The sequence below is a fragment of the Falco peregrinus genome, chromosome 4 (genome assembly GCF_023634155.1).
Source record: "Falco peregrinus isolate bFalPer1 chromosome 4, bFalPer1.pri, whole genome shotgun sequence".
In the NCBI taxonomy this organism is placed as follows: domain Eukaryota; kingdom Metazoa; phylum Chordata; class Aves; order Falconiformes; family Falconidae; genus Falco; species Falco peregrinus.
Window position 1 is genome coordinate 59,759,190 of NC_073724.1, and position 26,094 is coordinate 59,785,283.

General features: G+C 36.5%; 1 protein-coding gene across 3 annotated transcripts in view; it reads right to left on the reverse strand.

The window, feature by feature from the left end:
- Positions 1 to 26,094, reverse strand: part of MYO16 (myosin XVI) — a 412,120-nt gene that overhangs the window by 136,944 nt on the left and 249,082 nt on the right. For all 3 annotated transcript variants that reach the window (XM_055802518.1, XM_055802516.1, XM_055802517.1), the window contains exon 16: positions 21,653 to 21,800. In XM_055802518.1, coding sequence (XP_055658493.1) covers positions 21,653 to 21,800 — 148 coding nt within the window. The remainder of the gene's footprint in view (positions 1 to 21,652; positions 21,801 to 26,094) is intronic.

The window sequence follows — 26,094 nt, forward strand, 5'->3', positions numbered from 1 at the left end:
TCTATAATACAAAAATACAGAAGCAATAAGGTTATTTATGCTGGTTTGTTGGTTAGAGAAGGTGTCAGAGACCAGATGAAAGCACATTTTGTCAAGGAATTAAGTCACACATGAGTGAGTACTATAAAGATACAACTCAACTAAGAACAATTATAAAATAAGACAAAGGACTACAGATTCAAGACAGGTAAAAATTAGGCCATGGATCATCAGAAAAGCATTTATCATAAACTAAATGAGAGTCAAGTATGCCTTGATATTGTAAAATATTAATCACCATACATAACATTCTTATTTACATATGCCAGTATAAAAGGCCTGAAATACTTAGCATGGTAAAGCTTCAATTGGAGTATTCTGTGTGATTTTGGGCATTCCATTTCAGGGAAGTCAGGATGAGGTAGAGCAAATCCAGAAGAAAGCAATAGAAAAATGTATCAGAAAAATGACTTGGAGCAAAAGAGTTCATTAAATGTAGGGTACAGAAGATTGAGAAAGATATTGCACAGAGGAAAAGTCCTACAGTCCTTTGGGCCCAAAACCATAGACATACCACTAGTCTGCACAGCTGACCTGAGGAACACAGAATAGCATGGTAGAGCATGAAACAGGTCTTACAGAAATAATCCAATTTCAAGGAAATGCAAAATGTGATGGTACTGTACTAGAACTAACATATGAAGAGAATTTGCAACACTTGCTTCTTCTGGATTTTGATACTGCATTCCTACCAAGTTTGTAGAGGACATTAAACTGAGGGAAACAGTCAATATGCTGGAGGGTAGGGCTGCCCTTTACAGGCTGAAGGAATGGTACAACAGAAACTTCATGAAATTCAATGAAATTCCCTACAGCTGGGAAGGAATAAACCCTTGCAATGATACATGCTGATGAGCTGCAGAGTCTCTGAGGAAAAGGCCCTGGGGCCCCAGGGGCACTGAGCGGGGCAGGAGCTGGCAATGAGCCTGGGCAGCAGCATCCAGGGCTGCATCACCAGCAGCATTGCCAGAAGACTGGGGGCTGTTTCCCCCTGCCCAGCACTCACCATTAGGTCACATTTACATATTGCATCCAGCTTTCTGTGTGCACATATACACACAATAGACAGAAGACATTGCTGAAGTGGGGTGAGATCAGTGGAGGGCCACCTCAATGGCCAGGGCTGGAGACATGATGTGGGAGGCTTGTCCAGTGAGCAAGGTTTCTTCAGTCCAGGGAAGGGAAAGCTCCAGAGGCAAACATCCTTGGAGGTTTTCAAGATTTGACTGGACAAATCTCTGAACAACCTGATATGATCTCACAGCTGGCCCTTCTTGGAGCAGGTGGTGCACTAGGGACCTCCTGGAGTCCCTAACAAACTGTATCATCCTATGATCCTACGAAAAACATTAAACTTATTTCTCAGAAATGTTGGGGAGTGTGTGGGGGTTATAACTTCACAAAACCCCAGTAATTTCGGCCCCAGAAAAGTGGGAGACCAAGAGAAGGTAGGTCTCAAGTTGTTGGGGACATTACCTTGACATTTGAACAGTCTCTAAAACACAAAAATTGATCATGGCTTTAAGAGCCATAAGATATCTGAGGGCAAGTAAGTTTTATTTAGAAATTTACAATGTTTAAAATCTGAAGTGATGAAAGTGTTTTAAAATCAGAACAATCTTAAACATCAGAGACCTACCAAAGGGTGAGTCAAAATAGGGAAAGAACATTTGTGCACTGCAACTCCTCTGCTTTGGTTAGCAACCCTTTTCCCTAGTTTATCTAGTAGTTAAAATAGCAGAGTGTTATTATTTTATGAGGAGGAAAATGTCTTCTCACCTTGGAAATAAATACTTGGAGATCAACTTCTAAATAGTCTTTCTTTTTAAAAAATTTAGAAAACTTAAAGAAATTAATTTTAAATTTTAAGAAAAACACAAAATTTCCAGACACTTTGATCACCTTCTATGAACTAGAAACCAAGGAAATTCCCTTTTAGTATTTTTTTATGTCCTCAAAATATCTGGAGAAATAGCATTATTGGTAAGTCAGAAGATTTCCATCAGCTGTTTTAGAAAGAGCTGGGGCATAGGGCTGAATCCTGAAATTTAGGAAGATAACCCACATGAGCTTTACCAAACTAATTGTCAGGATACATGCTGTGACCACCACCACCATCTCCAAGATAATTCAGCTTGTCTTGATTTTGTACCTAGACAATAAATGGTTTGTAGCTTTCACATGAAATTATTGATTCATAAGTCTAGCAGAATGACTGAAAAACAACCCTTTCTTGCACAAAAACACTCAAGGAGGGTAAGATTTTTATTCTGCTGGGCTTCCAGGTAAAGGCATACATTAAATGAGTTCAATATTACTTTATTTAGATCTTAGTTCTTATGCTGTATCAAGGGGAAAAAATACAGGACTAACAGAAACTTTGCTTATTCCAAATATAACAAGGCAGCAAATTACATGTTTAAAGATTCAGGAATGATAGAATCATCTTCCTGTTAAGAACTGGGATGTGAATGTGAACACAGCTAAAACAGTCCTGGCATTAGCTTACAAATCAAATCAGTTAAGTTTTGTCTTTCTTTTGTGTAGCTGTTGCAATAGATTTTCAAAGAACCTGTCTGTTTGCACAGTAGATCCTGTCTTGATACAAAGAGTTGGACCAGATCTCTGGAGGCCCCTTTCAAACCAAGGGCAAAGGAAAATATTATTTTTCTCTGTTTATATTCCTTTAGTTGGTGAAAGAAAAAGAAAGGTAAAAAAAAAAAAAAAAACCACACGAGAAGTTCTGAATGTCATAATCTGATCTTTTCTGAGATACTTGGGTAACTGGTTCCTGTGAGGAATTAAAACTTTTGTTGTGTGCTTTCTTCTTCTGATCCACTTGCTCACATGCCATTTCTCTGCTACTGCTAGGATTTCTTTTAGCTAATCCCTACAGAAACAGAATAGTATCAACTCCTATTCTAGCACAATTGACCACACTATCTAGTACATTTATTTTGCTAAAAGGAGTTCAAGATTAGCAGGTAAAGAATTCACATGGAAGCAGCAAAGGATAAATATTTAACATAAATAACTAAATACAGAGCTCTGTAGCAATACTTAATCATGCAATCCAAGCTACTGCAGATCATGTTATGAATCAGAAATTCTGAGGTTTGTCTATAAACCCCTTGTTTCTTTTATAAAAGTGATGTACAAATAAAACTCTTAATATTCATTCAATAATTCAAAATAGCTATTAAGACTGAGATCCTGATTCTTCATATTTATTTATACAAGCCAGAACTTCTTTTTTCTCACTTAAAGGACAAAAAGCCACACTTATCATGCTGTATGCATGTGTGAACCTGTCATGCAGTAATTCTCCAAAACTATTACATGCTGTCCAGTTAAAGAAATTCAGGATAAAGAAATGAAATCAGGCTGTTTCAAAACATCATCTTCATCCTAGATATGATTTTCTCCATACCTCTCCCCTCACACAGAGGTATCCAAATTCTTTGTAATTGTGGTGACAGGCAGGAAGTAGAACTGACTTGTCACTTGCTTTGCATAAGCTGGTTGATAAGTCAGCTTTATATATGTGTTTATATCCTACAGGACAGCATGTCACTTAGACTGAATGGATGCAGATATGCCTATCAAAACCACTCATATACTTCTAGTGTTGTAAAGGCTTTTATTACAGTTTGATCTTAATTAAAATGTGTTATTAAAAAACAGACACAAATATTCTCTCAGTGCTAGCTTCTATAAAATGTTGCATCAACTATTCTAAAAACAAACACAGACCATGTGTGTCATGACATCATATTAGTCATTTAGTGATTTCAGGCCACTGGAACAACAAGAAAGAAAGAAAGATTTTATATTTTTTTTTCTTGCTAGGTTTACATGTACTGTGAAGAAAAACTAATGATTTATTCCATCCCTGTAGATCGTCCTAATTCAGCAAAACATCTATGTGTAACTAACTTCAAACCCACGCTTCATCCCACTGATTTCAGTTGAATCTTAGTATTGTAATAAATGTTAATATGAAGTACAATTGGAAGTTATGGGTTGACACTCTACATGAAAGAAAGGCAGGCAGATGAGGTGTTTAAACGAGACAGCAGGAGATAAGTAGTACTGGAGACCTAGATATCAAGCTGCCCTAACCATTACTTACACAATTTCTAGGCATATCACCTTATCATACATTTACTTCTATACAGTGCAATGCAGTATTATACAAAGACTCCTGAACTACACCTATATGACACAGGTGTAGTACAGAAAACACAGTAAGTGAGGCTAATTACCTCAGACAGTCCACTGCCCCAACACAGCTATGGTCCTTTTTGCAGGGCACCACCTGAGGTGTCTCTGCTACACTCCACAACGAGCCACACAGACTTATCTTTTGCCTCTACCTGTTTTTATATAAAGTCTAAACCAAAGCCAGTTTTAATTGAACTTTTCATATTACAAGACTTTAATTAATTAATGCTTTGTTGCTGGAAAATTCTCAAGAGAGCCAACGTCACAGAAGGATGAAGCAGTATTTCATAATCAGGTTCCAGCTCTAACACAATCAATATGCATGTTGTGGGTGTCATTTAATGTGACATTGTATTAAGAAGCATGGATTAACAAGCTAAATCCCTTCCTTCCCCTTGTTAGTGCTGCCCAATGAACCATGTGCCTGCACAATCATGTGAAAAGTGTGTGGCTTTTGTCTTTGCAGTACCCATCCCTCCTTCCCATCCAGCTCAGAGTAGTAACCCTGATTAAGCACAACGGTCATCACTGAAAATTCAGTATTACCAGATCATTTAATTTTTATGTTAAAGGTGGAAATTATAGTATCAAACATCTCACATATGTATTAGTTCCAGACAAAATATAACCATTTATAAACCGTTTTTCTTACAATTAAGTTAGTTTACTGCCCTCACATTAAATATTTGTGAAGTCTTTCTCTGAAATAAATCAAATTTTTCTAAAAGATTAGCTATTTCTGTGACTAATTCCTAAATCCCAAGACTTAATTTAGACATAAACATCAAACTTAAGGACTACTTTGCCAGACTGAGAATGAATTAATTGATAGCTTTACATGTTTTTTAAAATGTTTTCAAAACTGCTGGAATGAATGGTATTGAGTGTATAAAACCAAGATATTAGCTTTCAAAAATAAATTCCACTAAACTCTACTATATTTACAAAGTCACAGAATAAAAAAAATTACAACAAATATTTTTGTTTCTTTAGATCTCATGTGAATGAGAGGACAATGTATTCTGCTTATAAGGTGAGGAAAAGCTGCCTCGTACTTAGCACTGTTTGATATGTAAACAGGAATAAGATAAAGACAAAGCAAAACAGTTGACATCAGTGAAGTAAATGGCACTTACAGAACATGATAATAACTTCTGGCTTTTGTCTCTGAAGGAAAATGGGCATATTTTAATGCCTTTTTTCTTTTGTCTCCAGCTTTTAAGACTATTCTAATCTGAACAAATTTTACATCCTTTGAACCATGTTGCACAGTAGCACTGAGCTGGAATTACTGCTAACCATTTCAGTGCGCAGACTTCTGCTCATAACTAGTATAATAAAGCACCAAAATCGGCATTTCAAAAATAGGAACAACTTTGTTAATGTCAAGAGGTAAAGTATCGGCATAATATTAATAAACTAAGCACTGCAAACAGATTTGGTGATAGCCAGAAGACAGCTCTTATTTTTATTTTTCTAAACTAAGAATGTCACATGTTAAAATATGCCTTTTGTAAACCGGTTTCAGCACCAAAAGTTTATATTAGCCTGTGTGCTGCTCAGTAAATAGTTTTGCCTTGACAGTTTCAAAAGAAAAGTATTTCAAATAATTCCGTAAGTGTACCTGTACTATGAATTACATAAATTTTTAAAGACAGTGGATATACTCAAAAGGACAATGAAGAAATACAGTTTGGTCTTTATTCTCAAAATACCAAATGTCTTTAGGCTACACTCAGATACATTTTCTTTCTTTTTTTTTTTTTTTTTTTTTGTGGGTTGGGTTTTTTTTTGTGGTTTTTGTTTTAATAACATTGATATTCCTGTGGAACAGGTTTAAATCAGAAGCTCAAGCCCTTTGTTCCTAAAATTACAGAAAAATGTAAATCTAGAATAATTCCATTAAAGAAAAAAAATTGAATGCACAACAGGAGTAACTTAAAAAAGAAGTTTTTACACCTCTGGTGACATTAAAAGAAATAATAAAGGCAGTATGCCTTGCAGTAGTGCTTCTCTGACTAATATAATTTAGTATTTTATAGGATAGAATTACTCAGGAGATCATAATTCTGTGAATTATCACTTCACAAGCATAATTTTGATGTTGCACATACATTAAATAAGGAGCATAATGATGATGAAGATGACTATTAAAAAGTAGCAAATACTGAGCATTGCTGAACATGTAAAAGAAAACAGTCAGTCTGTGCAAGTCCAAACCGGTCCAACCCATGTCCTGAAACGCTTCTGAAATTGTGTTTGAACTTTGCTCCTACAACCAAGAGTAATTTTGTATTCCTGTGTTCAGACTTACTTTGGCATTAGTTACCAGGTAGATGTCATTAAGTTTATGAGCCTCAAGGCATTTCTCCACCAGCATTTGCTACTTTAAAATGCTGATTCATTAAATACAGCTTACCTAGTTAAGAGCCACAGTATCAGATGTAAACTTTAAAAAGTGCATTGAGTACCTGCTTATAACTTTCACAAGTATCCTTTTAAAATGTTGACAATATACTTCAAAATTATTTCATATAACTGCTGATTGTAGTTCATGGATCAGTTTCAGATCAGCTGACTTACAAGAATTCCTCCTCTCCCCAAATACACAGGTATGACCATATGTATTCTGGTATGTATACAATACAAGTAATTCTGAACAGTAAGATCCCTTTAAAGCACTTTAGGTTAAGGCCCCTCAAGTCACTAGTCACTCTACTGACTTTTGAAATACTGGGAAATATACATTATTTGCACAAGAATGAGACATTTGGAAGAAGGATTAATATTGTTGTTTAATTAATCAATAAAAATTATTTGCCTATCATGGGCTAGGAAAGTCTCAGACAATACATGAATATGAGTTAGCGCAGTATCTAACTTTACCCACTTGTTCTACAAAGCAAGAATATTCTCCTCTGGATGTTAAATGGAGTAAATATGTATGCATTTATGTATGTTATCTATTTAGCAATCAACTGTCCACAATCATCACCACCTTAACATAAGCAGAGGGTTCTACTTTTTGCACAGCCAGCAAGCCATGCAGCGCTGAACACAGGGTTCAGCTACGGAGAATTCGTGGCTGCTCTCCCACGCTCAGCAAGACCTGCCTTGCTTCCCCCTGCCCCAGGACCCATTTCTGTCCCAGGTGTGATCCAGGACTGCCAAAAATGGCAACAGGATGGATGTGTGTGTGTTCCTCTCACATCTTCTCAGCCCTCCCAGTAAAATCATGCCAGATGAAAGCTCACAAATTCACAAATAAACTACTTCTGATATTAAATCTCCCATGGAGTCTTCCATTACCTCTCATAAAACAGAAAGTACTAGACCCATAAGCTGTATCCTCAGCAAACCTGAAATAAACTTTACAGGTTGTACATTGAGAACTTGATTGAAGGGCTGCATCTAAGTAGGTTGCTTATGTGCTGAAGTTACACTGACTTTCCACTGTATAAAAGGAACTTGCCTTCCTAAAGCAAGAGAACTTGCAGATTTACTTCAGCTCTTTCACGGTTAGTGCATCCAAATAGGACAAAGAGACTCCCTGTTGAGTCTTATTTCTAAAGTCCATGCTGTGTTTACACACAAGGATTTGCAGTTTGTGCAAGTTAGTTCTGTAGGCAAGCTAGGCCTGTATCCAAATACATTGTTTTCTAAATGAAATGAAATAAAATAAAATAAAATTAAATTAAAATAAAATAAAATAAAATGAACACACAAGAAAGTTGATAGCAGAATAAATTATGCCTCAGAGTAGCCCATTTTTTCCCCCTAAGAGACATGGGACGCTGGAATGGGAAGACATTAGAGAGGATTTGAATTACATGTTTAAAACACAGGCTCTAGAATAAACTACAGAACCATAGAACTTAATAAGATATTCCCATTTGTTCCAGTTTGACTTAAGGACCAACCTAACTCCATAACATAGTCACTGAAGTTAAATTCAGCATGGCACATACTTTATCAGATGCTGCTCCATTCCTCTTAATTACTACCTGATTGAGGAGTCCTGTTTAAACAGGGGGCTAGGTCTGGACATATGGCAAATATACATAATGGAGGTGAAAATATACTGGAAAGCAATCACTGAGAGTATGACGGAAATGGGGAAAGGACAGCAGGCACAAGGAAGTAGATGCATCTCTATTAGTGAATCTGATATATCTAGCTGCACCTGAAACCAAAGACATGACATACAGAAGCAAACACAAAGAAAAACTCAGAAATACTAGGATAAAAATATACAATCTCTAGCAGTAGCAGTTTTAACCCATCTGGATTTGGGACAACAAAGTGACAGAAAATGAAGTCCAAGAGAACAATGATTTCAAGAGGAAAACATATTCAAAGAAGGGTCATATAGACTTTTTCTTTGTTTTATTCATTACTGGAAAGTTTTAATAACATGGGACAGTCTCCAATTGTTTTCCAATGAATTATTCCACTAAATAAATTATTTTCCTATTTAATAGCCACAGATTGTATTTTACAAGTGATTAGCACTGTTCTTAGTCTTTGTAATCCTCATCTTGAGTGAAAAAACAGATCACAAAACTGACATCAACGTGCCAGTGTCAAAATAAATATTACAGTTACTGCGTATGTTTAATAATAAGCTGCAATACCAGCTTGGTAAACTGATTTCTACTCATTTAATGATTTGGTTATGTTAAAATTGCACGAAGATTAAAGCAGAAATTAGAAGGTGCCAGTATTTGTAATAAGCCATAAAATACACTTATCTGTAATTATGGTTACAAATGCGGTTTGTTTATCAAATGGTATTTCTACATTGTTGCAGTGCATTTTTTCATCATTTTAGTCAGCAAAAAAATCTACTAAGTTTTTTTTTTTATTTAAGAGGACTTTCTTGATATTCATAGTTCTTTGTGCAAAGTGGATTTGTTCTAACAATTTTTTTCATGCATATTACTACTATTCAAGAAATCTTAAAACTTCAAATCAGATAAGAAGAAGCCATATTAGCATAGATGGGTCACAGACGAAAATCTTAGAATCATAAAATCATTTAGGTTGGAAAAGACCTTTAAGATCATCGAGTCCAAAATGGCATGTTAGGAAGCACAGAACCTCATAGATGTTTCTTCCTTGAAACACTCTGAACTACTCCCATTCAGCTCTCCCCAGTGTGTCTCTTTGTCTTATCCAGAGTGCTGTTTCCACAGATCTGATAAAAATACAGCTTTTCCTGGTTAGATAAGCTAATATATGTGTGAAAATCATTACACATCCCCACCCCCCCTGTTCTACTTTACATCTGTTGGCTGCCAATCAAAGGTGACTTGAAACTTTTGAAACTATACTTGAACCTATTTTTGTTTACTTTTGATATCAACCACTGAGTACATCAAGTTTCATATGATTTATGTTGTACTGTACTAAGCTGCAGCAATAACACTTTGTGCCGTGATTCCAAGAGGTGTCATAAACTAACTGAAGATAAACAAGACCTATACATAGGATAAAGAAGTTCCAAAGATCATCTGGGTGATGGGTGATTCGGTTCAAGATATTCCTGCACCATTCTGTCCTGCATTATAATGCATAAATTAATTTTAGAAGCCAGAGTGATGGAGTTGCCAATTTTAGGAGCTGTATAAAATTGAGATGCTAACATGTTCTGGTCATTAGCACTCAATTAACATATTCAGAACGCTTTGGTTGCTTACTTGTAGCCTTTAGACAAAACTCAGTTTGGGCAGTTATATTTTAACTAAAAAAATTCTGTGTGCAAATCCAGCAGGCATCAAAGGAACCTGTGAATGCTACTAACCTGGCACAATCAAGTTAACTCAGTGAAGAGGTCATTTTGGGTTATGATTAATGACAGAATTATGGGGAAAAAACTGTGCTACACTTTGGGCTGACCTTGCCTGACTTTCCCAGAGAGAGCTGGCTGCAGTAACTGCAAAGTTACTCCAGTGCAGTGAAAAATTCAAGCCAGCTCAGGGAGTTCAAACAACTGTGACAGGTATCGTCTCTCAGATCTAACGTTAAGTTGAGATGAGCTGGGTTCAATGACTGGGGATTCTGTATGCCAGTAACAGTTTCCTAAATGACCCATTCCTGACTGGAAATTCATCTACAGTATTTGTATCAGGAGGATTCTAAGAGTGACTTCTGAAACATAAATTGCAGAACTGTATTATCACTCTAGATTCATGCAACGTAATAGCTAAGTGGTTTCAGGAGCTGAATCCACTGAATCTCCCCCCACATACGAGACGATTAGCATCCTAGTAAAGTGCAGAGACATATTTTGTACTTAAACTAAAAGCCAAATGAGCTCCTCTACCATTTTTATAAGAGAGTAATCACATCTACTTTTAAGCTAGGGTTTCTACGGCAATTTTATCCCTTGGAGCTACATCCATTTTCAGTCTGACGTGAAAAACTGGTGGGCTGTCTAAACAGTCAGCACTTAATTTCTTCAACAGAGGACAACCAAATTTAACCTCAATATATATTTAAGTTTCATGGATCTCTGGAGATTTCTTTTTTCTAACAAAAGGTTGAACTTGGCCCAGAAACTTTAAGGTGTTGTAAGACACACATCAACAGAATTCATTAAAAATTGGGAAGTAATCTGGTTCATGGTTTTGGGGTGGGTTTTTTTCCATTTTCTTTCACTATTTTGAGCAATTTTTTTTCAAACAATGTTTTATTGTATGTTTAGTTTTCCATTAAAATGAAGGCAGATTTATGTTCTGTCTTCAACAGACTCTGTAGATCCCAGTGCTTTTAATTTCCAGGTTTATTTCCTTCTTTTGGATTAAACAGATTTCATTTCACTTTTTTCCTGCCTCCTACTCTTTATCTTTCATGCCACAGACAGATCATTCTCCTTGTGTTTTTTGCATGTATTTCCATATCATGCTTACCCCAAAGGAGACAAGAAAGACAAAGCCTCTCTCAATCAAAGAAATAGCAAATGGTATTATGCCGAGTCAAATGAAGTAAATGCAAGTTTGTGAATTAAAACTAAACATGCAGAAGTAAGCTGACTAGAGCTATAAAAAGGCAAAAGTCATAGTGGTTTTATATGGTCTGATGTTATTTTTTCTGTTCTGGACTGCTCACTGGCATCAAGAAAATGTAAAATACCACAGACGTGCATGAGTTCCTTTAGGACAATACAGAAATACAAGGAGGAGTGCCCTGGCTCTACTGTACCACACTAAACATACAATTTATCCCTGAAAAAAACATCTAATTTGTTCATTTACATGTATTTAGTTCTACACCTTTGGCTTTTAGAATTATGATGGAGAGAAAAACAGTTGTTGAAAAGAGAGGTAATTGTAATGAATTATTTCTTTACCTCTGAGAGTCTGCCAATGGAGTGCTGTACAGCCTCTGCTGCTATTCAATCAATATGTATGAAGAATAATACAATGAAGAGGGGATTGTTAACATCACATAAAAAAAATACCCAGAGGAATATGAGTTTCAAATTTACACTCTCAAACAAAGCAGAATTTCTAAAGCATTTATTCTGAAAGCCAGCCAAATAACAAGTCCACTTGGGACCTAAGACAAAGACACTGAGCTGCATCTCAGACTTATTTTACTACCTTTACTTTGTTAAATAAAAATTATTCTTGGATTTCATGTAAATTAATGATTATTAAGCATCATTGGAGCTATACATTCTTAAAGCATCCTTTGGGTATAAAGCAGCAATGTCAAAAGCAGCTAATGTCAAAACTGGAATAAATAAATTAAACATCAAAATCCAAAGCTAAGGTACCTCTGTTTTCAAGTAGAAAAATACTGTTTTGGATACCTTGACATGTAATTAGAATGCAAGTGTGCAGGCGGGTATGTAACTAACCTAGAATTTACAAGAACTGCATGGTCAGATACTCAAAACTTTTTATGAAATAAAATTAACATAGAGGTATACCTTGTGCATGAGGTGTAGGTATCTGCAAATATAAACCCAGCCATTTAATTTGCAAAATAAAGCAGATGACACAGAAGAGAATTTCAGTTTTGTTTTGAAAACCTAAGCTGTGATCCTGATTATATCTTCTGCAATTGCAATGCTAACCTCCTAGTAATGTATCTTGTAGGACACAACTATCCACAAGTATTTCACAGAAGGAGGAGTTTTAAGGAAGACAAAATGTAGTCAATTTTCAGAAAGATACTGTATAATACTAACTTTAACACTGACACTATTAGCTATTTTCTAGAATATTAAGGTGCACAGTGATAGTCTTAGGGAGGAAGTTTTAGCTTACATGGTCTGTTCAACATACCTGCCCTGTTAAAAAACAATGAAAAATTTCTTAGCTTCTGTACACTAATAGACTACTCAGGGTTCCATCATATTTTCATTAAAATATAAGAGTCTAAGCCTAAAGTCTAAGCCTTAAAAGCTTAGCTGAACAAAGTGAAATACATGGGTAAGAAAAATGAGATTAATTAGACCACAGGGTAACACTTTAAAAAGTCAATATTGGATGCAAAAAGAACCTCAAACCTAGTTATACTTTTTTTGTCTTTTTCTCTCTCAGATATATCTGAAAACATGTATTGTAAAATGTTACATTAGAATGAGATAAAATCAGTTGTTATTAATCAATATAACTTTAAACCATGAAGATGTATCTCAATGCAATATATAATATATTTTCTGGTGTCCTTACTCAACAAAGCTGCATTAGTCATCATTATTACTATCCAGCATAACAAATCAGACACATCAGCCATGTACTGGTGTTGCATCTCAACTCTTTCTTCTTTGAAGTGTAAAGAACAACACTGATGTTTGAAGATTGTGGTCCAAGAGATTAATGAAGCCTGAATTTCAAAGAAAGAATAGGACAAGAAAAAGAGAGCTAAAGGGGGGAAAAAAAGTTCCTTTTGGTTCAATTCCTGTTCATTTCTGGGCAGGAAAAAGAACAAAACAAGTTGAATAATCTCATGAACCCTATTTACTCAGAAAACCTGCATGAAAGAGGAAGATAAATGAAAATTGAAGAAAGTAGGATTACTGGAGTAAAAGTGTTACCAGTTGAAATAAAAGGTAAGTGGAGGCTGAAGTTGTAAGAAGGCAGGGAAAAACACATGAAAGAGAACAATGTGAAAGCGCATTTTGCTGGAATATGCATATGTTACACATGCAGTAAAGAAGGTTCAACTTAAAAAGAAACTCAGTAAAAAAATTCAGATATCAGTAAATGCAGGGTAAACAGGAAAAGAATAGATGGTGTGCAGCAAAAGTAAACAAAGCAAATCAAAACAGAAAAAAAAGTGAAAGACAACAGACAAAATTTAGACAATTCTTTTGATGTTGAAATTATTTCAGGTTACATAGATACAGAACTCACTGAAGCAAGTTCAAACCTGCTCCAGAATCTCAAATATATCTGCTTCTCCTCTCTCCATTACCTTCCTAATAACTAGCTGGTGTAATTTAGCTGTCAGACCTCACTGGAATTTAAGTAAATGGAATTACCTCATTCCATGTGGAATCTACAGATCTTGTCCTTAAAATAGTACTATTGGTTGTGAATCAGATTTTCATAGTAGTATTGTTTGAGGATAACCAAGAAACAAACGTTCACAGTTGAAGCTTTTCACTAAACAGCTGAAATATAAGTAAATCATGTCAGGAAGATGTAAACTGATGGAAGTGTATAATTTTTTTTTTGTTTGTTTGCTACTATGTAGTTTTAAAAAAAAACAAAACCAAATCTAAACTACCTTCACTTTTACTTAGAGCTTCACCTATCTGTATTCCCTTATTGTACTGAAACAATTTCCAGCAAAATTAACTGAGAATTAATTCCCTCAGTTTTTGAAATCTGTGTTTGAAATTGCATCTTCATATTACCTCATTTAGAAAGTTTTTTACAGCGTGCTTGAAAAGTCTTTATATCCCAATGGTCCTTTGCTGTCTAGGCATGCTAATATACATAGTTTGCACTACATGTATTACTGCATTATCCTTTAAGTGTTAAAGTATTTAAAATGCAAGCTTTTTGGAGAAAAGCAATGTGCTGCATGAAGTCAGGTTAGGAGAGGAAAATCTGCACAGTACCAAAAAACCACGTATTTACTTGTTCAACCAGAACTTGAATGTTTGTTTCCAATTTAAGAGACCTTTGGAAGAGAAGAGAAGACATGAAAGAAGCAGAGAAATGGGGAAAAAAAGTTGAGTATAGATAAATTCGGTATGTCTATATATGTTCATGCACACACAAATTCAAGGTATATTACTTTGAGGCATCTGAAATATAAGAAAGTAAAGAAAATACATGTTGTCTTTGAACCTCTAAGATATTTTTTAAATTTCAAAATTAGTCCAGACAATGTATCACAAAACCTTATTTCACAATGATCTAAGCTTTACCTCTAAACCCCTCAACTGTTATGCAAAATATTTTTTCGGGGGGGGGGGGAGGGGGGCGGGGCGGGAAGATAATTCTATTTTATTAGATATGAAATTGAATTCAGCTTGGATACCAAAGATAAACAACTTTTCTTAGAGCGCACCAGCATTACTTTTGGCAAAGTAAATATTTTTCTAAATAATTCAATACAATAACTTGAAAATTAACTTCTTACTCAGTATTCATTACAAAAAACATATGTGGGAATAGGATAACAGCAAGCTGATAAATTTCAGACACTCCCTTTGAGAATCACACAAACATAGTCATCCAGACTTTAAAGTTCCTTATCCTCTGTAAAATATCAAGTGCACTTCTAATTTTTGAAGGTCTCAGTTCATGGCTTAGTAAGGTGCTCAATGCCAAGTACAGGAAAATGAACATAAAGAAAGTAGAAGAGTGGTAAGGTATCTGTACGATTTAATGCAAAGTAAAAATTATGTTGGGAAAGGAAAAATAAGTGGGAGACTGGTTCATATTTTTCCTCTTCTTCACTCACATCTTTACTAAGAACTAAATGCCAAAAGATCCATGGCAAAAAAACGTAGGGGTGACAGATAAGCCACAAAACATTAGCTTAAAACTTTCCCCAAGGGCTACCATCTATTAAAAGTGTTAATCAAGTACAAGTTTACAGGCAGTATGCTAAAGAAACATACATATTGTAGAGAATATACATATGCAAAGGAGAGAAATTAATGGAGAACCTTGAATATTTAGCTGTTTATTGATAACATGGGACAATATTAGATATTCCTTAATTCTCATAAAAAATTAATGAGGATCTTCTATGTTTCTGCAGGTTCCTTGAATGTCCTCTGCACCTCTCAAGAGTTTAGCTGCCTGGGCTGTGCAAGAAGCTCTGCTGGGCACTGCTTCACCCAGGAGCAGCTTTTGAGCTCAGGCGCTGGGCCCTGGTGCTGGCCGAGGTGGGGCCAGCCATGCCTGTGCCCAGCCACCGTGCTCCTGTCTCCCGTGGCGTGGGCCAGCATGCCAGCCTGGCCTCAGCCTGCCCCGGTTCCCATGGCCCTTCCCAGCCCTCCAGGGCTGTATCTGACCCCAGTGACCATCCCTGGACATCCCTAGACCTGCTGGATGCTGCAGGGATGTGCCAGGAGGAGGGTGAGGATGCTGCATGCCTCCCTCCTCCAGCCTCCATCTCCTGCTTCCCGACTCTCCTGCCCGCATGGGGCAGCACCTGCTCCACGTTCTCTCACCATTACTCAAAATTGCCTAAATTCTGGAAATGGTACTGGAAACTCAGAGTTCTAAGCAGACCTAGCAAAACTGTCGCTAGCATTCGAGAATGATTTCGAGGTTTGAAAGTCTCACCCAGTATGATTTCACCTAGTACTGTGCAAACAGGGAACGGGTTTCAGCCAAGAAGTGTTAGGAGGACTTGGCCCTCATGGCCTTTCAGCTACAGGGATGGTAAGCCTAACATCTCCTGTCACAGCCTTTCTCTCCTCCTGTGCCTACACCTCCCACAACAGAAAAGTGAAACACAGCTGAGGAATCTCTGGGTCTGATCGTTACCTTCCTCCTAAATTTAGATACAATGAATGACACTTCCCTGGTTGCCTGGAGCTTTAGTCTGGCAACAGGATTTTAAAACAAAGTTGATCCTCAACAGTGAAGTTCATGGAGCCTCAATACTAGACTTTATTGGGTTGACACTGAGAATTTTGGTACAACTAATTTATGCTGAGTTTCAGCACACAAAGTCTAAGGGCAGTTTGATAAAGTGATGTAACTTGGCACGTCATATAGAAACTGTTATTACAGCAGGACTACCACCTGTGGGAAGATCTGATATAAGTCTTCCAGATCTAGTTATTTCATTCACAGTATTTAGATTGAATCATTTTTTTTAAGACAAGTCTAACACTTCTTTGGATTTTCCTCTAGTCATCAGACACAGGTATCAGCAACAGGCGATTTGTGAAGTAAAGGGATCAAAACAGTAGTCTGTAACCACCTCTGTGAACTTTCACAGCTGCATCTGGGCTTTATGGGGGTACTGAAAGTTTAAATCAAAGTGAATGTGCATGAGGAAAAGAGTGATCTATTAAGCTTGTATATACAAGGAAAGAGCATGGAATGTGAGAGGACTGGAACATCCCTAAAATGTCTATTTTTCAAATTATGTGGGACTAATTAACCCCCCACCAACTTTTCTCTATGAATTTACCTTGTATCATTAGACTGCTACAGCTGTATTTGTAGACAAATGGCACAGGTATAGAAAACTGTTAGATTACTTTCAAGATTTATATTTCTTTCTGTTGCATTTTAAATGAGAAAATAATCAAATGTTTGGAAAGAAAAATGGCATCCAAATGTGAAAGGAAAGAAAAAGAGAGGGCATGGAAACATGCAACATCTTCCTGGCTTTATACCTGTAACAGAAAACAAAGAGGCTGCCTCTTAAATTGGTTGAATTGGGGAGAGTTGTGGTAACTCGCCACTCACACAGTCTTGAAAATTCTCATCCTGAGCTCTTTGTGAAGGAAAGGAAGAGTGGGAATCAAAATGGATGATACTAGAATAATCACCATTTCCCATATATTGTCATAGTGCTTGTTAGAAAAAAATGATGACTGGAAACACATAAAAAGTCAGACATAAGGCTTTGCACTTAATGCCTCTCAAAATTGTCTACTGGGATCTTTTCTATGCCATTCACTTTCCTGTACTGTAATTTTTAAGCCCATTTCGAAGACTGACCTTATAATTTACAGTGGGGAATGATTTCCTCAGTGATCAAGCAAAGGGGTTCTGAAGAGTTTAGACTTCAATGAGAAATTCAATCACTTCACTAAAATTACTACTTTGTACATGAAATTAATGGAAAGTTTTCTTATTGACAGTGAAGAGGGCATCTGCTCTGAAAAACTGTAAAAGAAGATCCAGCAGTTCTGTGAACATCTGATCTACAGCTATTGTTGCAGAAGAGTTTCAATGCTTTTTAAGGGGTGGCAGAAACAGCACAGGCAGAGAGAGAGAGCACATACTGCAGTGCACATCATCGTTCTATGGGAGAAAGGAAAGTTTTACACATCTGAGAACAGCAGTCTGACAATGCAAACACAAAATGTACTCTCTGACCACAGCCCAGCTCCTGCATGAATGTGTACACTAACATTTTCCCCAGCTTGAAGCTGTTTAGTTTTACTTATACAGGTTATTTACAAGCACTATATTTTAACCTATAAATGCTGGGTGACAGAGATCTGACATTACAAGGGAGGACTAAAAAACATCTGTCAGAATCACCTTGCAGTACTGAAAGCACTGTATCAGTTTGCCTACGCTACCAAAAGTCGCAACAATACAATCAATTAAGAGAACTAGCAACCTTGTTTAAACTCAAAACGGTGACATCAAGTTTAACAGATGCCAAACCCACCACCATTTCTGAAACCATTTTCTACAGTTAAGTAGCCTTAAGCTATATTTCTAATATACATACCTAGCTGTAATGACATGACTTTTAATGATAGTATGTTTGAGTATCTTACATACATATATTACACATTCTTATATCGTTATAGATAATACTGCAGCTTTAGAATATCAATGCTAATATGAAGCGATTGGCCCAAAATAATAAAAGCAGGTCTTTCCAATTTTTTCTGTAAAAGTTTTTCCCACATTTTTTCTTTCCTGTCTTTCTGATATTCACCAGAGTTGAAGACCATTTACAAGCTGATCTATCACCATTGTCACCTCTCTTTACTCTCTGTTTCACTTTGTTTGCAAGATTTATCACTAAGGTAGTACCTACTGTAACTATGAGGCTAAACTTAATGTAGTAGAAAAGCTAGTACATCCTTTATTATGAGGCTAAATTTCAGATGCCAGAAAAGTGATGCTTACATTAATGGACTGTATCTGCACTCAGAAAAACAAAACAAAATAAAGCAAAGCAAAACAAAACAAAACAAACCCAAAATGTCAAGAGCATCAAGACCAAATTGAGACCATAACTTCAAATCTCTAACCTCTCTGTGTTACACATCAACATTAAGATAAACAAAGTTCTCCAGTTCTTTTGAAACACACCAAGTTAATAGAAATTTTGGAAATTTCAGTCAAGGTTCTGCTAATAAAAATCAGCTTCTGAATGTAATGAACACATGGGAGTAGCTGTTGTCAATCAAAAAGCCTCGACTTGCCCTTTCAAGACTCTTATTTCTGACATGCCTCCCCTGCTCAATCTTGAAAAATGATCTTACCTTTCAGGAATTGCTTCTGTCTTTATCCATCATGATCCATACGCAGATACGGTGGGACATGTATTCATTCACATCCCTCCCTACACAGATTTAGATCGCTTGCTACTTTAAGATCCTAGTTGTGTATAGGTTCAACAGAAAGTGGCCAGCTATCTGTCTTCACACGTTGCCCTAGCAGTCATAATGGTTGCCAGAACATACATTTCAGTTTCTGAGCTCAAGCTCCCTCTCAGGACTACACCAAACACCACAGATTTACAACCTAACAACTCCCCCCACACATTGGGGTGAAACCCCAGCCTTACTGAAACTCAGTGACTCCAAAGGGGAGGGATTTCCCCTTTTAGTTATTTACATTAACTCTTAATCCAGGATTATATACTGCTTAATACCTGGACTGCCTCTCACCTTTTACAGCACCAGGTCTAACAATAACCACTATTGACAGTACTACTTTGATTCTTTAAGGCACTTTGTTCTAAAATGAGAATAAAAGGACAATTCCATGCCTCATTTCTCCTATTGCAATGGTTTAAGCAAACAGTGCAAAAATAGGGTTATCGTGTGATCTTAACAGCCATAATTCACTAAGGTTGTTCAATCTTCTACATAAAGGTGCAATATTAAACAACACAAAGAGAAATCGAAAACTTATAAAAAAACCCAGCCGGGCATAAACTACATATAGTTTCAAAAGGGCTGCTATCTAATTAATTTTACTATTACACTTGCTTAAAGAAAACATGAAAAATTCACTTATTGATGTTACCAGAATGTATGATCTCATCAAAATTTGACTAAGCCAGAAATCATGAATTTAAAACATAGGACAAATCTTGCCTTCCTGATTCATGTATGAGTTTGATGCGGTAGAAATTCACCTCTAGTTTAACTCTCAACCAAGAAAGATCTAGCCCACTGAACTACTATATTCAGGAGTTTAAGGTAATAAATATTTGGCCCAAACTCTCTCTCAGTTATGCAAGATACAATCTACTCTATGTAGCCAAAGCAAAGCTTTATTGATAAAAGCAGCTTTATGCAAATATTTCGCTGTAAATTACTTCTAAAGCTTTGGCACTGCAATGTTCAGACATCTATTTAGGAATAGTATTTTGTTCTTTTTGGATGCTTATCAGATATCTTATCAGATAAAGCTTTGTTCATGTGAATCTAATTATTCAGGCTTTTGCTAAGTTCTTTCCTGTTGGAGCTTCTTGCAAAGTGACTTCAAACTGTTTCATTTTCTGAATAAACTGAGTGATACCAAACAACTTTTGCTAGAAGAGGAATAAATTAATTATTGGTAGCTCAGAAACCTTTCGGTCTTCAAAGACTTCAAAGGATTTAAAAAATAGAACTTAACTCTTCCCATCCCCACCTTTGAAGTTGGACATTTTTAGTAAAGCAACTCAACCTCAGGTTTCTTCAGAGCTAGTGCATTACACTATTCTGTATAATAACAGAAGTGCTAACAGCTTAAAACATTACCAAACAACAGTAGTCTGAACACTTGTGTTTAAGAAAAAATCAGAATCAAGTAAGTTTTTTTCTGCAAAAATTAATGTGGTATCTTTCTATTCACAGGTCCCAAACGTAGGACTACTACTTTATTCAAGTACTAGCCAGAATGGACAATAGAAAAGTTGAGAGAAAAATCCATGGGAAAAAGAATTAGAAATTAAAAACTCAAACCACTCATTTTGCATTATTTTAATTACTATTCATCTTTTTACAATTACTCACTATACTCATTATAAATTTAGCCCATTTAAGAGATCATTAATGCCAAACAGGCTTCTCTCATTTCAGTGACATTTCTTAGGAAAGGCTGAAGAAAGCAAGCCAAATGATCTAAAACAATAATATGTTTTAATTCCAAAATAATCCAAATTACTAATTTTTGAGATAGCCCCAACATTTCCTGAAAACAAACAAACAAACAAACAAAAACCCAATACTTACAGTTATATTAAACATTTGGAGTGTATTTAGCCTTAGACATACCACGTTTAGATGTTTATACAGCTCTTCATGTTTAAGCCCTTACTGTTAAAGGGGATGTAGTTAGCACAGTTTATGAAGGCACAAACGTGGTTCAGTTCACCCCAAAGCACACATCTACATGTAACTGTACAGAGTTGAGAAGAGACTCAAGCTCCTTTGATTGCAAATGGGAGTCAAGACAACCAGCTTATGTGGACACACACACAAAGACCTAATTTAGGTGTTGGATGTTGAATCCTATCCTTGGTTTCAAAGCAGTGAAAGCTTTGTTTCTGTTTTTCATAATAATATGAAGTAAAGTAAGTATCAAAATAAAAATAGAAATATCAGTTACATATAGTGACATTTCATCAAAATTGACATATTCCATAAGAAAGCTCTAATTTTAATGAAACAGTTTTTCTTGAAGACAAAACATTTCATGAGGGGAGAGCGGGGAAGAACAGACTTACAGTCCACAGAAAATGGAAAAATAACGAAGAAGTTTCCTTCCTTTTTGTCCTTTAAGGCAATAATCCTAATGGATCTAATACTCTGATTTTCTTAAAAGGTGTACTTGTACTCAAGAATTAAATCCTCAAGAAAAGGTACTCAATAATAAATAATTTCAGAGTCATTGAAAACTTAGGACACAAATGTTAACTATTGATGGAAGTACCTCAAATAAAAATAATCAAAATATTAATACTAAATATAAAGTTGTTATCCTACCTGTGTGCAGACAAATTACTGAGGTACAGGGTGTATTTTTCTTCAGCAGACAGCCCATCCATCATCAAGTAAAAAACATGAAAATTATTCTGCTTGAGTGGCTGCATAATGACACGAGACTTCTCCAACATGTATGTATAAATCCTAGCTGATTGAGAAACAAACAAATTCATCATTATATTGATCACTCTAAACATATTTTAAACCATTCACCATTGCAACAGTGAAGAATAAACAGTGTTTCTCATAAAACCGTCTACAGTGAGCATGTGAAAAATATTACCATACATTCTATCATGGTTTTCTACATAAATGACATGTAAAGCCCTAATTCCATTAGAATGAGTGGAGCAAAATCTCCCTTACTGTCTTACATTATCTTTAAAAATTACTCACTTAATTTTAAAGATAATGATGTTGATTTGTACTCTGTTTTACTCATTTGAGGAACAAGTTGTCATATTTGGCAAGACTTTCTAAAAGGCAAGTTATTAGTCAACTCACCAAAGTGTAGCCATCTGAGCACTGGCATCTATTGTTAACACCTTCTTAATGGAAAAAGGAAGACGCAAGAGATTCAAGACATCTTGGAAAAACTGCCCTTGGAACCATTTCCTGTTTCTCTGTTGAGAACACTTAAAGTAATAGTTTAGATTAACTACCTAACTTCTAGATGGCCTCTTCTAGATGGCTACAGAGACAAACCTGCAGAGCCAGTCATCAGCCAGCTCACTAGCCTGTGCCTGGGGAAAATGGGCATCTCAGGAGGGCTATGTTTAGTTGGTCAAAGGAGAAAACGTGTGGGTCAGCACATCTGGGAAGAAGGTGAAGGAGGATGAACCTGACTGCCATTTGCCTACAGAAATGCTGATTACAGGATCATACATAATCTCAGGCCCACTAGGATTCTGGAAGAGGCAAAGCACAGAAGCAAAGGAAATATTCGATCCTTAGATCCATTCACCTGCTCCACCAGACTACAGGCATTTTAGAGCATATGTGAAGAGGCAGAAGGAGATTCATCGTTTTGGGCAGATTATTCTTCAGCCTTCCGCTAAGTGTACATCACCGTGCAGTTCCACATGCAGCAGGCTAAAGGGAACATGGGAATGCCTAACTGCAGTCAGAGATCAGGGCCCCCCTTGTGAGCGGGGACCTGATTCCAGTTCCCACTTACCCCACTGTTCGTATACTTTATCTCATTATTGCTTAATTACTAGCTGTGGTGCAAAGACCAGAAGCGTGTCCGTTCACACACAACTGAGCACCCCCACCACTAGGATGCAGTACATTCTGTTGCAGCTTTATGTTTTTCAATCTTTGCAATATGGCAGAGCTTTCACAGGATCTTAGTGAGCTTCCTTACCCTGGAAAAGACTTGAGTTTAGAGGAGAAAGTGTGCTTCTTGGCAATGGGGGAGCTATATTTCTGAAACCTTGTAAGCAGAGGATATTAAACCATGGCTTCCCATAGCCTGAATGACAACCAACTCATCTAAGACTCATTTCTTTATGAACTGGAAGTAGTTCGTGAACATACAGTGATAAAAAAATACTAGTACATGCATTCTGTAGCACAGTAAGTATTCTCTAAACACATACCATTTTTGAGCCACACGGTTTTTTAGATATTTCTATTTTTACTTTTTTGAAGCAAGCTGGGATTAAGCATAAAATAGCTCTGAGTTATTAAGTGAAGTCAAAACTGTTGCATTTCTAGGCATATTTAGAACCAAAACTTCAGATGCCTGAGACATCTGAAGTTTTAAGGCAGAGTGGGAGTTCGAAGACTTCTAAAGATGCAGATAGTTGAAACAGTATTTTCAGAATCAGTTTTGGGCTCAAAGATATTGCCCAATGCAATGCTGAGCAAAGTGATGCAGGTTAAATCCTGGGGTGTGACAGCCGGTATCAGAAGTACGGTAGTTGCATTAGCCTAACGGCTAGGCTAAAAGCCAGAATGTCATGCTCCTGTCACCCTGCAGCTGCTAATATCCACAGCAGCTCATTTGGAGATAGCTTGGTTATTGCTATACCATCTGTATTTGTCTGGTAATTATATTTCAAATTTCACCTAAGTATCTTCTTACCTTTCATAGAGCTCTAAGTTTCTGTCTATACTGTTAAAAAAAGCAAACCAGAAGTTAATTGAAGTTGTGTGCATGCATGAAGGAATGCAGCCTGTGCAAATATTGTTTGAAAGACGGTGTAGAGTAGAGGGAAACAAAACCAGTGAATCTTGAACATACAGTTTTAAGAAAGTTCTCAGCAGTTAAGTGCTGTCCCTGATCTAAGTATAACTATGCACGATCTCCAAAAGCAGTACTCTGCACAGGCCAAACTATCCCAGGCACATACCAGTTAAGCAGTACGGAAGGTCACTGGTACACCACCCAGGGTCATCTGCCACCCTTTCTTTTATTTAACAGCACAGGCATGGCCTGACAAGTGCTGCCAACCAAAACTGTGCCTGGGATTCCAGCTACAGAAGAGACAGTAGGACTGACAGAGAAGAGTTGTACGGCTGACTTGCTGAACCAAGGAGACGTGATCTAGCCCACTTAATCATCCAACAAAAAGTGGAAGTGAATTCCTGCTTTTATGGAAACTATATTATGAGAAATTATGTATCAGCCATTTAGCCCTCTGTTGGTACACCACAGGAAAAAGGAACTGTGCTGGATATAGAAGAGCATGCTTGGGAAATCATTAAATTGGTAGCAGGATATGTTTCTGGCTCCAGAAACTTTGCAGCGCACTATACATTGGAGCAAGGCAGTCTTAATCTATCATGGCAGGACTGGCCCAGACACATGTTTTCATCAGAATCAATCATCACCTGGCTGCCACTCCTGCAGGATAAAACAGAATAGACAATCCTAGAGGATGATTTCCATCTTTTACTGTGCCTGTAACCTATTTCTCAGTAAAACTAACCCTACCATCAATTAATTCAAAAAGAGGCTATTACTAATCTTTAATCACATTTTTTTGTGTGCAATGATCTTCACTAAGGCTTTCATAACTATCACTCAGACGTTTTTAACATTCATTGATTAATAAAAGCAAGGAAAATGTTACAGGAGGTCATCTATCTGATTAATTAATACATTTAACTTTAATGACAAGTAACACCACTTATTTAGATGACACAAATTAATTCAGCCCTTTTCAGGTACTTCAAGTCACCCACTTTAATAAGGATAAATACAGTTCATCTCAGTAAGCATCTCCAGCAACGGGAAGAGCTGTTAAGCAAAGCAGAGCTTCTGGTCAGCAAGAATCAAATGCAGCACCATCTTAATGCAGCTAAATAACTCATAAAGAAAACTATCATAATAATATGCTCTTCTACAAAGTGAAGAATCTAAGAATTTAATCTACATGTGAAATAAGAGAGAATAATAGGGTTCTAGAGCAAATCCTGCCATTTTTATGCAATGTTAACTGTGCCTACAGGCATAAGGGAATTTGTACTTCTCTAACAGGTCACTTGACCTACTGAGCAGCTACAAAGTTAGCAAGAGGACTCTGTATTGAAAGTGTGGCCAGTGAAATCTTTCTTCCAGCAACGCATTCTTTGAAACTACATTGTTTTTTTTTCAAAAACCATGCTGTCCCAAACACAGTTATTGCTAAAGACATAATAACATTTGCAAGTTCAGAGCTGAAACACAGTACAAAAACACACCAGAGAGCTTAGCTGACTGCAGTCTGTCTTACTCCAAAAAAGGAAATTAATGTCTGAAACTTCTTAATTGACAAAAAAAGTTTGTAACACACATGAGCAAATATGCATTCTTCTTTTTACAAATCAAATTAGGTCCTTCCATTAAAGTGCAATCTAAAAAATCAGGCTGTGCTTTTCAAAAAGTGAAGACTGAGAAAAGCAAGGCCTGAAAAGCAAGGCAGGAATATCTGGAGAATACGTTTTTCAGGCTTGATTTTCTCTTCCTAAGCTTCTTTTTTAGTAATTTAAGAAAACTGACAGAAACATTACCTTTCATTTTAGGAATTGTGTCACTTACCTGAAAGACCTTTTACTTTCTCCCTTTCCAAATAAAAATAAATTTTACTTCTGGAAATAAATAAATAATCAGTCTCTTACTACTATGCAGTGGGTGTGAACCATCATCTATGAATGATCATGATATTTTGGCAGATCAGTCTTTGAGTTCTGTTAGGTATTAACTTATTTTAGAAACCTAATGAAATCACTGGCCTATAGTTTATTCTGTTTGTTCTGATGTAAGACTTTTTGGCAGTTCTCACTGCCTTGTATCCAGTTACAAAGAACAATGATGTAGTCTGGGTTATACCTTCTCCACTTGTTTGATTGGACTAAAGCAATGAAAGGTACCTGACCACAAAGGCACTTGGCACAGAAAAGCTCCCATTTGAACCCAACATTGCAGCACACTTAATCAGAAACAACAGTCAGAG